At 40.9% G+C, this 12,398-nt stretch overlaps 1 protein-coding gene across 2 annotated transcripts in view; it reads right to left on the bottom strand.

The window, feature by feature from the left end:
- SOS2 (SOS Ras/Rho guanine nucleotide exchange factor 2) overlaps positions 1-12,398 on the bottom strand; it is a 56,205-nt gene that overhangs the window by 38,808 nt on the left and 4,999 nt on the right. For both annotated transcript variants that reach the window (XM_050897575.1, XM_050897576.1), the window contains exons 2-3: positions 3,909-4,034; positions 657-788 (exon numbers count right to left, since the gene is read on the bottom strand). In XM_050897575.1, coding sequence (XP_050753532.1) covers positions 657-788; positions 3,909-4,034 — 258 coding nt within the window. The remainder of the gene's footprint in view (positions 1-656; positions 789-3,908; positions 4,035-12,398) is intronic.

Raw genomic sequence — 12,398 nt, 5'->3', positions numbered from 1 at the left:
ACAGGGGCACGGTATGAATACATGCTTACTGTGTGACACTGAAACCTGGCCGTAAGCAAGGAGCTCTATACTTGTTGAAGTAATACGACATCTAAAACTGAGATGACCACTCTCCTCCTCAAACCCCACCAACAATAAAGTCTGTATTTGGTCTTTTTTTACACCTTTGCAGATCTATTGATTTTAAAACCAACGCATCAGTGACATTCAACAGTAACTGAAAGGGCATCGATACACATCTTAGTTGACAGTATACAAGGAACGGGATCTACTTGTTCTCTCTTCTTCTATTTTGGCTTCGGCAGCATTTTGAAACAAATAAAGGTGTCAAAACAGTGCTACTAAGTAGGTAAGGTATTTGAGTTTGTTTGGGGTTTATTTATGTTAAAAACTAACTAGTCATATTTCAAAGTAGAGTAATGCATTAACACACTAATGTCTAGAACATGATGAATTTAGGGATCTACTTTTATGACACACTACAATATATTCATCCTGTTCTATGGTGACTCTCTACTCTTTCAGCCAATATGAGAAACTTCCCTAATTTCACAGCAATTAAAGAAATACTTTAAAGGTTATGCTGGAAGGCAATAATACAGCTGGGGCTGTGTGGTGGGCAGAAGCAGCAGTCATCAGGCTGTTGGTTTAAGTACCTTTAATAAAGGATGTATTTTGTCCACAGGTAGCAGGAGAGGGTTTCTTCTTTTTCGTTTCTCTATAGCAGACTGCGCATCAGCAATCGCCCACTTGTCTATTGGATGAGGAAATGTCTTTTGAACGCGCTCCTGTCCAAACATAAAGAGTGCACTTAGATTAACCGCAGTAATCAGAGAAGTTTAAAAAAAAAAACAAAACAGCAAATTACTTCCCCTGTAGTATAGACAATTATCCTCCTCCTCAGTGTTTGCAACACATTTTCCTAACTGTTCTCTCCTTCTTACCCAACTCAGCTTCACTCTTTTTAATAATCCCAAACAACCTCCCTTCCCTAAGCAGGAAGAACTCCTTCAAATCTCCTAAAACAACTCGTGCTCTATGATCTTTACATCACAAGAGCAGCAAGAAACCTCAGCTGAGACCAGGAGCCCAAAATATAAACAACATCAGGAAGTACTGAACAGTTTACAGTCTAAATGAAAAACACAAGTCGGTATTGTTCCTATTTCATAAAAGAGTGTAACTTGCCCTACATCAGATCAAGTTTATGGCAGAAATGAAAAACAAGTGCAGGATCTTCTAACTAGGAGAGGGCTGCAATTCATGAAGAAGGCTGGCTATAACACTTTGGACTCGCAAGCCCACACAGGAGCATCTTCCCCGCTGCAGAGCCAGTCACAGCAGCTACAGTTTACAGCCCCCACTACCATGGTGAACTGTATGCAATTTCAGGTTACTTTGATATAGATTCACATTTCAACAGCTGCTATAGGTAACAGGCGAGATGACACCCACAACAGAACAAACTGCTTTGGGCAGCAGTCCCACACTTCAGTAGCCCCCAGCTAAACACGTGCAAGACCCCAGTCCGCTTTCCATGAAGTTTTCCAGGCTTCCCGCTGCAGCCCCTGTGAGCTGGGGAATTAAATGCTGAAAGAACGAGTCTAAACCGAACTTTGATGACTGCTTAAGCGACTTTGGAAAAACAGGTTTTTTAAGTTAGACAGCTCAGGGGGGAGTAGCAATCACCTCCTGCCGCACAGCCCGATACCGTGCCCTTACTCCATCTGGCGTTGCCAAGCAGGCAGAGTATGCGGTGCAGTGCCATACCCGACCTCTGCTTTGGACCTGTAACCTGGCCCACCATGAGGCCTGGATGGGTGGTAACTCTTAGAAGAGATATTTTATGAATGAGCTGAGCAAAATGGTGAAATCTACGTGTCCCTTTGATAAAAAGATTTTTGCACGTATTCTGAAATTTAACAGGAGGCCTGAGGTCTTTTTAGAGGCAGCTTTTAAATATTTGCACGTGGCCATTTAACGCTCAACTTCCTGCGTCAGCTGCCTGTGCCAGGTAAACACACGGCGACCTTTCCTCTTGGACAGCAGCCGGAAGCTCTGGGCTGGTTCACCAAAATGAACTTTTCTTGAGATTCCACCAGGAGATCGCCCGCAAAATGGACGCAACGTGGCATTCAGCTGTCCTTCAACTGAACAGTGCGCTTCACGAGTAGCACACGCCTTTTGTGCTCAGACTTTACTGGTTCCCGGTGGTTTTTTGGGAACAATTTGAAGGTCTTTTTCTATTTATAAAGCCTTTATAATTTGAGATTTTAGACCTTGATCTTGCAAATACTTAAGTAAAATATTATGCACGAATAGCTCCATTAACTCCAGGCTGTTATGTAAATATCTGCAGGATAAACTTTAGAGATCACAGCTCTCATGTTTTCTCTTAACAGCTAAAAACAGCTGAGGAGCAGGGCCAAAAGCCTTTATTCGTGGATCTCGGATGCCTGCTGGCAGCACAATCTCACCAACAACCCGTAACACAAAACTGAATTCTACTTTCCCTGCTCTGGAAGAGTCTGAATGTATTGACCTACAGAACAGTAACATTTTGGGGAACCCGTTACCACTATTTAGCTCTGTGTTTTTAAATTAAATAACTGTGATATTGCCAAGCGTAACAATGTTTTATTATTCACAGCTTTAAAATGCCAGGTATATTTAAAATACACCATACAGGATTTAGTGTTTGCTGTGATATTCGTAACCACAATTCAGAGAGTTGTCAGTTTTCTCGGAAGGCTGTCCGTATCGTGTGCAGTTTTGCACACAGTAATTTCTGGAGCATACACATACCCAATGAAAATTATTAATTCATATGTACACAGGGTAATTTTATCATCTCATGACTCAGAAGCAGAAAACTATGGAGTTGGTGTGTAGAACAATCAGCGCTATCTCAAACTGTCCTGTGTGCTGAAGGGTTTGATCAGCTGGGAACTGGAGAAAGAACATGGAATTTCTCAGCTCCACATCTAAAGTTCAAATCCAGATTCAAGGTAGTAACAATCCTGAGAGCTATTAAGGGACTATTAAGTTTTGCTTTTATTTAGTCATACTATAATCTTCATGCATCAGCATTACAAAACACATTAATCATAAACCAAAATTAATAATTAATGAATTAACTCAATGTTGAATAAAGGGCAATTGCTGCATCTAATAAGAATCTAACACCCCTCAGGCGATTATTTTGTAAAAAAAAATTATTTTTTTTTTAAATTTCCATGACACACATACAGAATATTAGATGAGAACTTCATTTTGGTTTAGGCTGAAAATTCTAGACATATAGATTGATGTAAAATTAATACTCTACAAAGCTAAAATGGGTCACAGCTACATGAAAGCACTTTCTCCCTCTAGACTGTATACTGAAGCGCACTCCATTAAAGCCCTCATTTTGCAACCGATGACACAAAAGCAGACAGCTGCAATAATACAAGAGCCTCAGTGAGTTCAATAAAGTTCCAGGAACATACAACTCTATTCCCTCAGCTGCACAATCCAGGCCTAACAACAGTAACCTTTCATTCCAATATTTACTTTTTTTCCTGTATATTTACGTCAAAGAGTAGGAAAACTTGCAACATCCTTACATTCTTAAGTCCAAGGTGTATTTGAGCAGCAGAAAACCCTTCAAAGTATTCTGCATTTATAAAAGTAATGCTGAAAAAAAAAAAATTCCCACCATTTCTATTCTGAAGCCCTGTATGGAAAAATGAGTTTCCAATTAAACTTGCTTTGTGAAATCTGAATACTATATCATCTTCTGGCAATAACAGGCTCTGCTCTTCAGATTCACCTTGCTTTAACTTCAACCTGCACTACTCAAAATATCTTAGTTCATCTTAGCGATTCTGCAAGCAAGCACTTGGTTTTCCAATGTCTAGTCTTACCTCTACATCTTGGACAGTCCGTGGCTGAGCAATGCACAGTTTGTTTAGCAGCTGAAGTATCAACTCTTCAATGTAATAGAGGGAATCTTCTTTTGCTGAAAGGTTTGGGTGAACCTGTTGCTGAACCTGTACAAAAGAATTAAAAGAATTAGTTTTTTTTCCCATTTAAAGCTGTACAGAAGGAAGAATCGGAAAAAAGCAGAGTACCTCTGTACTGCGGTGCTGCAAATTCACACACTTCCAGTAATTTCCCACAAGTTTTCCTACGTAGTTAGGATGACAATTCCTACTCCTGCAAAATTGGCGTCTCTATTCAATTAAAAACTAAGTGTTTAGCCTTTATGGTAGGGAAGAAATTTCAAGCCAAGGCAGATTTCTGCCAATGATGCAGTGAAAACAATCACTGTCAATAATTCTGCAGTTATTCATCCACAGAATGAGTAACATACAGTTATGTTACTAACCCTACTAATGAGTACTGGGTGACTGTGAACAGAGGAGGAGCATGGACCCACCAGAGGAAAAGACTTAACAAGCAAGGACACCAGGATAAGAGAACTAACGAGTCTGGCAGGGAACTGAATTAATGCGCTGTCAAAACCTGTGGCAATAAAAACCCACGGCTGTGACACGGGAGAAGGGCAGGAACAACTCTTTGAGATGCCTCAGAACCAGAAAACTAGAACATGAAACGCTGTCTAAGGCATGAGAAAGAGATGTGAAATACTTACAACAGAGAGGGAGACCTAAGGAAAAGCATGAGTCAAAATTCAGGAGTGTCAAGACTAGGAAACGCACTGTGAGAAAAGCTGACTTCCACCTCCCTCTAACGCAAGGCAGGATAATGCCTTTTATCTCACTTCACGGAGATTAATCACAGCTTTTGTTTCCAAGGCTAAGCTAGACCAGACAACCTGAAACAGGCAACCTCAGCATGTGCCCGTACAAGCTAAAGGGCCACAACTAACTCGTCCTGGTCCAACATGGCTATTTTCCTACTAAAAATCCCCCCAAATCAAACAACCACCCCACCTTAAAAAAAAAAAAAAAAAAAAGTACTAAAGTGTTAGTCTATATACTCAGTTTTCCCTGGCAGCCTCTCAATCAGGAAAGCGCTAACTAGATCTTAACCTATAGCCAAAAGATTTGTAAGTAATACAATCCAGGGAAATTCCCTACTCTCCCCATACAAATTATATGTTAATCACCTCAAAAAAGTAATCTTACATACTTACATTGGCATTCTGTATGTGGTTTCAAACACAAGACAAACAGATCAGCAGTTTCTCAGGGGAAGACAATAACATCTTTGGGTCAATTCTGATCCTCTGAAATACATGTACTCCTCCCTCCAAAGATAACGGGTGAGCCCACAAACACTGCGGGGCTCTGAGGGCTTCCTCCAAATTAAGTAACTAATAATTTCATAGCAATACCTTGGGAGCACTCAATTTGCAGCCCTGCAGGCTTTTGGAAATCGTGCAAAAACAAGACCAACAAGGAAGTAAGGTGTCTGGCCGGCTTCCTTCCCTGCCGGCCACAGAGGAAGGTGGGCAGAGTTGCCCGGGAACCGGAGCCACCGCAAGGAACCGCTCGCTGCTCCACCTCCTGCTGTGCCACGGCCTGAAAGAACTGGGGGAACAGGACTGCGCTTTGCCCCCACACCTCCGCATGAGAAGAGAGGAAGAGCCAGGACAACCAACAGGTAGGGAGAAAAAGCGAAGATCCACGGAGGGGACCACTAGAAGGGGCTGCTGCCATACATCGAGATGATGACTTGGAAGGAGAAGCCTGCCAACGCACTGCTCAAAGACAGGGGAGCACAGACAGGGACCACACATACCAACGACGGGAATCCGAATGTCTCAGGGGAGTGGGAAGGGGGGGGACACACGGAAAATGTGAAAACATACACTGGTGCTGATTGTATTGGAATTAATAATTAAGGTATTACACAGCGGTGGTGAAGAGAGACTGTCAATCATGGAGGCTCCTACGCAATACCTGGGGAGAGACGCCCTTCCAGGCAACGACACACATTTCTAGTGCTTAATTCTGCACTGGCATTCTTCCTCGAAAAGCACAGGTGAAGAAACACATTAATAAAGCTGTTGTACACTAAGAGAGAAGGGAATACACATTCTGCCTCTAATCCAGCTGTCCAGTTTTGTTATAGGGTTTTTGTATAGCCCTGTAAGTATAATTTCGTTTTCTGCACCTCTCTCTGCTTCATATAACTGTTGCACAGCCGACACGTATACAAGATCGTGTACTACTGAAAGAAACAAACCCCCACCACCACCCTCAAGAAAACCAAAAACACTCCTTGAAAACACTTACTTAAGACTGCAGGTTTTCAACAATAGTCAGTGCATTTCACGTTCTTCCTGAACATGAGAGTTTAATTCACAAAACAATGGAAAACCAGGAAGTGTCGAGTTAAGGTCCCGCCACGTATCTCTTATACAAGCACAACTACAGCAAAAGCATTAGCTAGCTAACTAGGAAATAAGACGAAGTTATATTTCCCCCACAATGAGCACTTAATGATGGTCCACAGAAATGACAAGAACAGGAGCTGTAAGAAGATGAGAAAGGGAAGCTGTACTCCCCTTAAGAGAAAATGGGGAACTCCCATTTACTGTATCAGATCGCAGCCATCCTCCTCCTCTCATGAGGGTCGCTCGTTTTAAAAACAGACATCACTGCCACAAAGAAAATGACTTCACTTGAAACTAACTTCAGTTCACAGGTCTGAACAGCTCATGCCATACTTTCCTCAGCTGTCTCAAGAGCACGCGGGTATCTAACAAGGTTGAGGACAAGCAAGGGAGCACACAGCCCTCTTCAAACACTGGCAGAGAATCTCAGCTTCATACAATGAACACAAACATAAGTACTGGAGTCAGTTTTGCTTTGAAAGGAGCGAAACCAACAACAAAGCCCAACATTTGTTGGTTGAGACAACTCTTCCCAGAGGATTTGGAAATCAGCTTCCATTTGAAATGATACTGCCTGCAGCATTGCAGAAAGGTCCCAGAGGTACTCATGCACTCCCTGGCTTTAAGAGAAGTTATTTTGACCTAAGTGCCATTACTGAGAAAAAACAATTTCATACCAAGACATTGTTTTCCATAGCAAAACAAAAAGACAGTTATAAAAGCCGTGCACCAGCTGATCAAATCAGATGCCACTGTATCAAGGAGAGAACACACTCTTTACAGTATTCACCTAAACTGACTGAAAGGACTGGAAAAGCAAGGAGAGACTGATAAAACACTGCATGTACGGAAAAAAGCCGGAGGAATTACTGATGACATGTTTCTTACAGAAGGTACATTCACTGATTTCAGGTTCAGACTGAAATATTTGAGCACAATTGTATTAGCTGGCATGGAATAATACACCATAGCTAACACAGGGCTAAATTTTGATCTGACTTGTAACTGCTTCCTTTAAGGGCCAAAATACTTAAACACACAACGTGTTGCACGAACCAGCAAGAGTTCTGCTGCAAGAACTCTGAGCAGAAGGTATCAGAGAAACCAGATTTTTTTACCTATTTTATCTCTGAAACAATCCGAGTGAAGTGCTTGAAGTCATTAAAGAGGGAGATTAAGATTAGCAGGACTATTTTTTACTGTGTCATTCACATAGGATTATTCCTTCACAAGCTGTTCCAAGGAACAGAAATGAAATAACAGGTATGAGTCCCATAAGTGTGGCATTTAAACATGGCCTTAAGGCCTTTCTGGGGACATGCTTTTATTTTAGATGGGAGTTCCTAAACTGCTCCTTCCCTTGCTCCTCTTCTTTACTCCTCCCTCCTCTTCTACCCCTCCAACACGTGCATATTTGACAAAAATCCAGCGGCAGCTTCACAGGGGCGTCTCCTTCCTACGGCCGTAGCCTTCAGCAGATTTGGCAGGGCTCTCTGAGAGCTCGACTGCATCTGTACAAGCAGTGGCTCAAGAGGAGACTGAAAAGTCCCTTAAAGGTAAACTGAGATCTTCCCCCTTGGTTCCTTCCGACAAGCAGCTCCTGCACCACACCACAAAAGCTTCTAGAGAAAACAGGCAGCTGCAGAGATGAAGTCAAGCTCAAAATTCCTTCTCAGTGAGATGTTAATTGTCCTTACAGGCCCCTGGGAAGAAGTCTGTTAAGAAAAGATGATGAAAATTTTCAAGGAGATAAACAGTATTAGGACTAGAAACAAACTGATCTTATTTTTTAGAACTAATATAATGGCAGGCTTAATTTTGAACGGCAGGAGTTTTGGCATGAAGTCTGAATCTCAATAATATCTGGACTTGGGAAAATTCAGAAGTCCTGAGTATAAAAGCAACGGTCAAAGGGTTGTATCTGAAACAACAAAAAGCTGAAGAAAAAAATATTGAGTCAAAACTGCAAGTAACTTCTTTTTAGCCTGCACTAGTAAGACAAACCAGCAGTTTGGCTACACTGCCTAAATATATTTTTACGTAATACAGGTATTTTGGTAGTAAAAACACATTCAGAAAGCTCCAGTTGTCCCACAGTAAGCACATGACCAAAGCAAGAGATTGTTAAAAAAAAAAAAAAAAAAACCCCCAAGAATAGAAAAATCCCGAACCCATGACATGCACATCAAGTCTCTCAACAGCACATACCATCACAAACATATGAATTCATATTCCTGAAAGACTGGATGACAATATCCCACTTCTCTACTTATACTCAAAACAACTACATTTTCAGAAAACAGAATTCCAGTATTACTTGAGATTTCAGAACAAGAAGTTTCCAATTTAAAAAATGCCACCACAAAATCTGTTAGGATGATAATACAACATTTCTAAGTTTACTATGCTAACAGGACAGTTTAATAAATTGCATGTTAAATTTGTAAACTGTTTGCAACAGAAACCACTCACTCCCCTTTTCCCACAGCAAATGATTTCAACTTAGAAATGATTTATATTTTACTTGCCTTGTAAAAACACAGTTATACTAGATCAGCAGACAAGTAAAACTTTGCAAGGCTGTTTGTTTACTTGAGGAACAAAGCACATAAATTTGGAAGCAAGAAAAATAATTAGAACATAAAAGTTAAATATTTACTATCACAGGCTGGTTACGGTCTTGCCAACACTTGTCAGTATTTCCATACACTGTGTTCAAGGTGATGAAAATACATCACTGACAAAGAAAGCAGCACTAGGCTTGCCCCATACCAAGATGCTGAAAGCCAGGAAGAAGAAAAAGAATGAATCCGACAAATGTCTGGGTTTAGATTGGGTTTTTATTCCTTCTTATCTTTTATCTTCTAAAGATAACACTGCCCATTAGAAACATAAAACATCTGCTCCAAAGGCATTTTTAATCCCTCATCTGGATGATGCTCCAGAGAAAGAGGGGAACCAGATGTAGTAACTTAAAGGCCTATGATGCTCTTATTCAGTGAAAGATGACAGCATTGATAGTCCCAATTTTCACGCATAATTACAGCATAATTCTTTAGAAAGAACCACAAAGATTCAAATACTTGAAGAGATATCCCAAATAAAAATGCACTGTCAACTTTTTTAAAATAACTGCACTAATTTCTGACTTTATTTCCACTACAGCAATTTCTAGATGGTCTGTCTCTCTTAAATCAAACTAATAAATGCTGATAGAGGAACAGCATGAAGTAGTCTCTTAAGCAAAACAGAACCTAATCATTTATCTACATACAGCATTTTAGCTTTTTCACTGCAATTCTAAACATTTGATGCATGGTTAGCAAAATAAAGTATTCTCACAACACAGTAACTGAGCTACGAAAAGCATCTCAGGTGCAGATCATCCGTCAGCTGTCTGACCTCAAGAACACCGACTGCTGTACAGGGGTGATTAAACAGTCATCTTACACCACCACTTTAGTGTAAATATAATTTTTTTCCATCTTTAGCTGTTTAACTACTATTCTCCTCTAGTACATTCTAGTTGAGGGGAGGGCGAATTAAAGGAGATTTGCGATGGGTGGCGCAGACAGGGATCTGCATTCTGAAATAGCATCGAAGACCGTCCTAAGATCTACCAGGAAGCATACTTGGTGCAGACAGAAAAAACACACTGATAATGGCACAAATGCTCCTAAGCTGACGCGCAGTTGGTTGATAAATTGTCAATCAAACGCAGACCACCATCCCTCCCATCTTTTTCTGCAATAAGCTGTAGCACGTAATACACCTCAATGGCACTTGGTGGAAGGCACTGGTAGATCACGGCGAGCACAGCAGCACTGATTTCAGGCTTCTGCTAATGACTGCACAGATGGGTTTCCTCAAAGAGCCGCCCACCGGTAGTTTCTCCTCCTGGCACTTCCCTACCATACCTCACTTCTGCCGCATCTACTCTCATCTACATTTCGTATTTTGTTTCTCACAACATCTTCACAGTCTCTGCTTTTCTACCCAAACACACAAAAACTCCTTTCTCCAGTTGATCGTTTCCTTTTATACAGAGTCAAGGAGAAAGTAAAATGTGCGTATGGTCACATGTACACAAACACATATATTTTAATCTTAACAACGGATGGAAAATTAAGTATTTGGATTTTATCCATCCATATAAAATGCCTTGTTCAAATTGAGATAAACCCTGAATGAGCTAGGCACAGCCTCTGCCCTGCGATACAGAAGGAAAACACCATGGCCGGTGTGGATATTGCTGTGCACACGTCTTACTTTACTGCTAACAGCTTCTAATTCTCCCCCAACTCTTCAACACATCACTTCGCAGAGCTGACAGCAGCTCTGGGCTCTGAACCCAGCACCCGCAGGCTCCCTCTCCCCACTTTTTACATCATGCCCTTCCCAAGAAGAACCACTCACTCAGGCAGACTGAATTATTCAAACAGGCCAGTAACTTTTCAATTAAGTCTTTAGAAGATTTAAAAATAAAAATTAATTCATGAGCAACACAGGCCAGCAGAGTGAGTTTTGAGATTATATTTTAAGTGAACAGATGTGGAGATGCAAGAAGACTAAATGGCAAAAAGCAAAGATACATACTACTTAAAAGAAAAAAAAGGCCAAACCTTACTTTTGGAGACAGTGAAGACTGTCAGTCATTTCTTTGCGAACCAGATGGTCATTGAAATTACATTTAAAAATTAATGAGAATAAAGAGGACATAAATATGGGCAAGAAAGATGTCCTCAGCACGTTTTTGTATGCGACTAACCTGCCGAACTCAAGGAATGGTAGCACACCACTCATCTGAAAAGCCTGGCAGAAAGGGAATTGGTGATGTAATTACAAAAGCAAATAACAGACGTAACAGCTTCTCCGGAGGAGATTAGATAATGCTTGCACTGTGCAAAGAGGAAAAGAGAGGTGAAAAACTAGAGAGAGCAGGTGAGGTGGTGCAGAGGAGACAAAGAAACACTGCAACAGGTGAGGCGGTTCAAGTGGGAGAACACGCATGAAATGGGATGAGAAAATCAAAGCAGCACATACTGCCCAGCTCTCCCAGCACCCAGCTTACACAGTACACAAAGGGGCAAGATGACCAGACGTGAGGGGGATAAAGGCACAAGAGCGAGGTGAATCACAGCAGTCAACTGTTCAGTTTGTTTTTTCTTCCTGTGACTAGTTAGCCTGGCAAGCCTTTAAGCCAACGCAAATGCTTATTTCCATGTTCCATTTTCACAACACAGGTAGGAAGTGTTTCTTCTGCTGCTGCTGCCAAATGAAATTACACCGTTCCTTCTACTTTTAAAGACCTCAGATCTAAAAACTACCTTCACTTCACACCACTGAGAAAACTCTCCTATTACCATCTGCCAACTGCAGACTACAGTGACAGTACTTAACCTAAACAGCATAAAGAAAACCAAAAAGGCATGAAAAAAATAGGACTTAAGTAAAAGGACCAGTCCCCTTTGGTTCCAAATTTTATTTATGATAGTGAATATTTATGCAAGAACAAAACAAGCCAGTCTACTTACTTGTAAGGGATTGAAACCAACCTATAACGATACTCAACCGCTACTGGGAATAAAAAAGGTCTGGAGGAATTAGCCTATTGTTTACAGAAGGCTTGGTAGCATCCACTTCACAGGGACTTGCTGTTCCTTCCCACACCTCCAGCCACCTCTCGATTGTGAGCACAGTGTTGTGAGGCAACAACCGGATCTGTGCTTCAAACTTGTTCGGGTCTACGCATTTCACAGGTAATTAAGTATCACCAGCACTTCCCTTATTTGCCATTCTCCCAAGCTGAGGCATTCATGTTTGTAGCAACTGCAAATCTGCAAAGGTCCAGGCTTCACAGCTCAAATAAGTATATTTATTAGAAGCCAAATGACCTAACAGATTTCAAAACTAAATATAACTATTATTTTAAAACATCGTAACAAGCAACTTTACAGTTGAAATTATAATGCATTAAATAATAACGCATGCTAATGAAATTAGAAAGCATTAAACAATAATCCATTATAATGACACTGTAATGCATTAA

The sequence above is a fragment of the Gymnogyps californianus genome, chromosome 5, assembly GCF_018139145.2.
Source record: "Gymnogyps californianus isolate 813 chromosome 5, ASM1813914v2, whole genome shotgun sequence".
Lineage (NCBI taxonomy): Eukaryota > Metazoa > Chordata > Aves > Accipitriformes > Cathartidae > Gymnogyps > Gymnogyps californianus.
Note: the sequence above shows the minus strand (reverse complement) of the source record. Positions and strands in the feature narration are given on the sequence as shown.